Raw genomic sequence first — 5,186 nt, forward strand, 5'->3', positions numbered from 1 at the left:
AAGAGACACATGTACCCCAATGTTTATTGCAGCACTGTTTACAATAGCCAGGACATGGAAGCAACCTAGATGTTCATCAGCAGACAAATGGATAAGAAAGTTGTGGTACATATACACAATGGAGTATTACTCAGCTATATCAAAAAAAGAACACATTTGAGTCTGTTCTAATGAGGTGGATGAAACTGGAGCCTATTATACAGAGTGAAGTAAGTCAGAAAGAGAAACATCAATACAGAATATTAACACGTATATATGGAATTTAGAAAGACAGTAACAACAACCCTATATGTAAGACAACAAAAAAGACACAGATGTAAAGAACAGACTTTTGGACTATGTGGAAGAAGGGGAGGGTGGGATGATTTGAAAGAATAACACTGAAACATGTCTGTTACCCTATGTAAAACAGATGACCAGTGCAAGTTCAAAGCATGAAGCAGGACGCTCAAAGCTGGTGTTCTGGGACAACCCAGGGGGAGGAGTCGGGAGGGAGGTGGGAAGGGGCTTCAGGATGAGGGGATGCATGTGCACCCATGGCTGATTCATGTCGATACATGGCAAAACCACCTTGATATTGTAAAGCAATTAGCCTCCAATTAAAACTAATTAATTAATTAAAAAGCAACTTGATAACCCAGTTGAAAAATGGGTAAAGTATTTGAATAGGATCTTCACAGAAAATAAAATACAGATGGTTCTTAACTCTATGAAAAGATGCTTAACTTCAACCTATAATAAAAGTAATGCAAATGAAAGCATGAAAGTGCCATATTTCATCTATTACATTGACAATGAACAAAAAAGTTGATAATATTTGTGGGGAAATACTCTTTTATAATACTGACCGATACATAAATTGTTCCAACCTCTTTGGAGAACAATTTGACAAAAATTTATCACAATTACAAAATGCTTACCCTTGATTTAGAAGTTCTACTTTTAGGAACATACATACATGTATACATATGTATATATAAGATTGTTCATTGAAGTACATTTTTAAAAACAGTATAAATGTTATGTTAACCTCATCAAAGGTTAAGTAAATTCTGGTAAATCTAGACTTTGCTGCTACTGCTGCTAAGTCACTTCAGTCGTGTCCGACTCTGTGTGATCCCACAGATGGCAGCCACCAGGCTCCCCCGTCCCTGGGATTCTCCAGGCAAGAACACTGGAGTGGGTTGCCATTTCCTTCTCCAATGCATGAAAGTGAAAAGTGAAAGGGAAGTCGCTCAGTCGTGTCCGACTCTTAGCGACCCCATGGACTGCAGCCTACCAGGCTCCTCCGCCCATGGGATTTTCCAGGCAAAAGTACTGGAGTGGGGTGTCATTGCCTTCTCCAAATCTAGACTTTGGAGTACTATAAAACTGTAAAATGAATGAGTAGACTCTTTATATATTAATATCTAAATTCTAGCTTGTTATGAAAAAATCAAACATTGTATTTTTAAATATATAAAGAGTGGGATAAAAGAGCCTATGTACTTTGCTACATATGTAGAAAGTATCTCTGGGTGGAATACCTGGGTAGCCCTGAAGGAGGGGCCTAATGGCCAAGAATAAGACTATTAAGGAGGCTTTTCACTCTATTTGTATTTTTTAAAATACTGCACCAGGTGAATGCAATATTTTAATTTAATACAACAAAGGAAAAAAGACATGAACGGGAGAATGACCAGAAACATGTTATTTCAAATTCTCAAGTGGATGATAGTGTTCACGTGTGAAAACAGATTTAAAAGACTAGGAACATTCATTCTGGGAAGAGAAGAATACACTATGGAGTAGAAAATATTTCAACAGTTCTAAGGTAACTTCAGTCTTGAAATGAGAATTTCTGTCTATACACTGAATGTCTTTCTCTTACACCTTGTTATTCCAGGGCTTAGTTTTCAAATGAATTCAGTCCTCAAAAGTGTAAATATCATGAGAACAGGGTACTTTGTTTTATTCGCTGCTGTATCCATAGCATCTAGAGCAGTGCTTGCCAAATAGTACGAATTCAATAAATATTTGCTGAATAAATGACATAAATTGTTCCTATAATTAATGATAGCTTTTTCTATCATAGATCTTAATTTGACATATTGTAATTTTAGGTTAGAAAAATTCTCCAAATAAGATAACACAGTATTATAAATTAACTATTTTGTAAAGGGGAAAGAATTTCTACAATAAAAAAAAATGTTTTTTAAATCCCCAAAATAATAAGTTGGCAACCTCAAACACAAAGGCCAAGAATGGCAGGCTAATTTCAATTTTAAAAATCAAGACTAGAACATGTTTCCTGTAGGTCACTCCAGCATCAAAGCTGCCATGGCAACACGAAGTACATAAACCTGCCTGCCATCTCCCACTTTAATAGCTCTTCTGTCCAACTTCACTGCAATAAAAAGTAAATTAAAAAAAAAAGAATCATAGGTCTTTTGGTGAATGCAAGATTAAAGTAATTCAGAATAACTGCAAGCCTTTCTAAACTTTTGAAGTTGATATTTTGGAGATCAACCATGATCCTCAAAATATATTTTAGAATCTCTGCAAGAGATACATATGAGTGAAATGGGTGTTATATGACATTTCTTATTTCTAAAAAATATACCTCCTTTTGCTATCTTAAATAGGCTTCCATCTTACAAACCTTCTATAAGAGAATCTTTTAGAATACCTAACCTGACAAATACATATATACTGATAGAGTAATGAGGGAGGATATTTGAAATCAGGACTAAATCAGACAACTAGACACATAATATTTACCTTGCACGCTGGATCAGCCTATAGGCATTGTACTTGCGGAACAGGTATCCCAGCCGAACTTTGTCTGTATGAAATGTCTCAATTATGAGATTCCTAGCTTCTGTGTGTAGCTGTGAAGGGAGTATAGAAGATTTTGTGGCCTGATTTAAGAGTATCAGGTTCTTCCGCTGAGCCTCCACATCAACAAAATAGTTCTGTTCTTTGAGCTCTTGGGGATAGGAAGTGGGCACCATCATCTTGGGTTGCTTGGTATCTGAAACTGAAGTTAGTACCCAGGGCTTATTGATAGGGGGAAGTTGGGATTTCTGGTCCCATTCAGAAGGTGAGCTCTGCCGTGTTTTGAGTAGTTGAGTAGTAATAAGAGAAGGTAGTGGCGTTACAGGCTTAATGAGAGTAGCAGGAAGGGTCCCCTCATCAACATAAGGGGCTTGTGATACCGGTGTCTTGTAATCGGTGAGATGGGACTTAAACATTCTAAATTGTTTCACAGCAAAAGGGTCTTTGGGTATCTGGATTTCTTCAGAAGTGTCAGAGACCTCTGCTGTTTGGAACTTCTTAGTGGTGAAAGGGGCTTGAATCACCTTGAAACTTGGAGCACTGGGATGGACCGATACTGATTTCAATTTCAGAGAAGAAATAATTGACAATCTTTTCTTCCTTTTCTCAGAGACAGCAGAAGACAAACCTTTCTGTGGCTTTTCAGGGGTTGAGGGAGTCAACGGTGTCAGGGGACGCCCAGGGGTGGGAGAGACCCATAGTGGGGAAGCGTGCCCAGGAAGGGTCCCTGGTGGCAGATGCTGCCTAAGGGTAGAAGGGGCTTGTAACCCAGGAGATTGCTTACGAGTGGCAAAAGTCTGGGATGCCTGAAACTTCTCAGAGAGTGTTAAGGGTCTAGATTTCAAGAGCTCTTGAGGGATGGAAGAGGTCCCAGGAACCAAGTGCTTCCCAGGAGACAGAGGAGCCCAGATTTGGGGAATCTGTGCAAAGGTGACTGGGACTCCAGACATAAGGGGCTGTCTGAGGTCAAGAAGGGGCTTCTGTATCAGAGGCGACTGGGGAGCCATAGAGTCCCTAGATATGAAGAATCGCCTAGAACTAAGAAGGGCCTCTGGTTCAAGGGGCTGCTGTGGAGTGGGAGAGAGCCCAGATATTGGACTGGGAACTGGTGTTGGGAACGGAACAGAGGTTGATAGATCCTTAGACACTGGGGTCTGTCTGGAGGAAGGAGAAATCTGTGGTGCCAGGGGCTTCCCAGGGTCTGAAGGAATCCTCATTCCCAAGAATTTCTCAGAGGGGGCTTGTTTAAGAGGAAACCTTGATATATGCAAAGGAGTAGAAGGCACCTCAAATATAGGGGACTTCTCAGCAGTAGCAGCAGATGATACTGGTGACTCCTTAGAAATGTGAGGAGCATGTTTTGTGACAGATTTATCAGTAATGGAAGAGATCCCAGTTTTCAATGTATGTACTGAAGGAGGCCTAGCCCAGGGTGGTAAGGGCTGCTCCTTAATGAGAGGAGTTCTTGATGTTAGGTCCTGCACAGACCTAACAGTAATACCCAAGGACCAGGCCTCCCCTGGGGTGAGAGGAGCTTCCACAGGTTGGATTTGTTCTGGGATGTGGGGATATTCTAAGGTATACACTTTATCTGAGGTGAGAGGAACCCCTAATTCTGCAAACTGTTCATGAGAGAGAGAAACCCCCAATGCTTGAGCCTGTCCTAAAGTGAAAGGGGCCCCCAAATCCTGAGCTTGTGGAATGGTGACAGGGATTCTTAGTGCCTGAGACTGCTGAGGGGTAAGAGTGATGTCCTGAGCCTGTGCCTGCTCAGGGGTGATGTGGATCCCCAATGCCTGGGCTTGCTGAGGGGTAAAGACAATGCCCTGAGGGGTGGCAGGGATCCCCAAATCCTGGGTCTGCTGAGGGGTGAGAGTCAGACCCTGAGCTTCAGCCTGCTGCGGGGTGATAGGAATCCCTAGTGCCTGAGCCTGTTGAGGGGTGAGAGTGATCCTTGGTGCCTGAGCTTGTTCAGGGGCGAGAGTGATCCCCAGTGCCTGGGCCTGCTGAGGGGTGAGAGTGATCCCTGGAGCCTGAGCTTGTTCAGGGGCGAGAGTGATCCCTAGTGCCTGGGCCTGCTGAAGGGTGAGAGTGATCCCTGGAGCCTGAGCTTGTTCAGGGGCAAGAGTGATCCCCAGTGCCTGGGCCTGCTGTGGGGTGAGAGTGATCCCTGGAACCTGAGCTTGTTCAGGGGCGAGAGTGATCCCCAGTGCCTGGGCCTGCTGAGGGGTGAGAGTGATCCCTGGAGCCTGAGCTTGTTCAGGGGCGAGAGTGATCCCCAGTGCCTGGGCCTGCTGAGGGGTGAGAGTGATCCCTGGAACCTGAGCTTGTTCAGGGGCGAGAGTGATCCCCAGTGCCTGGGCCTGCTG

At 43.0% G+C, this 5,186-nt stretch overlaps 1 protein-coding gene across 1 annotated transcript in view; it reads right to left on the reverse strand.

Annotated features, from left to right (window-relative positions):
* Positions 1–5,186, reverse strand: part of FAM186A (family with sequence similarity 186, member A) — an 85,127-nt gene that overhangs the window by 25,553 nt on the left and 54,388 nt on the right. Inside the window, exon 8 of the mRNA XM_010858073.1 lies at positions 2,761–5,180. Coding sequence (XP_010856375.1) covers positions 2,761–5,180 — 2,420 coding nt within the window. The remainder of the gene's footprint in view (positions 1–2,760; positions 5,181–5,186) is intronic.

The sequence above is a fragment of the Bison bison genome, unplaced genomic scaffold, assembly GCF_000754665.1.
Source record: "Bison bison bison isolate TAMUID 2011002044 unplaced genomic scaffold, Bison_UMD1.0 scf7180017864383, whole genome shotgun sequence".
Classification (NCBI taxonomy): Eukaryota; Metazoa; Chordata; class Mammalia; order Artiodactyla; family Bovidae; genus Bison; species Bison bison.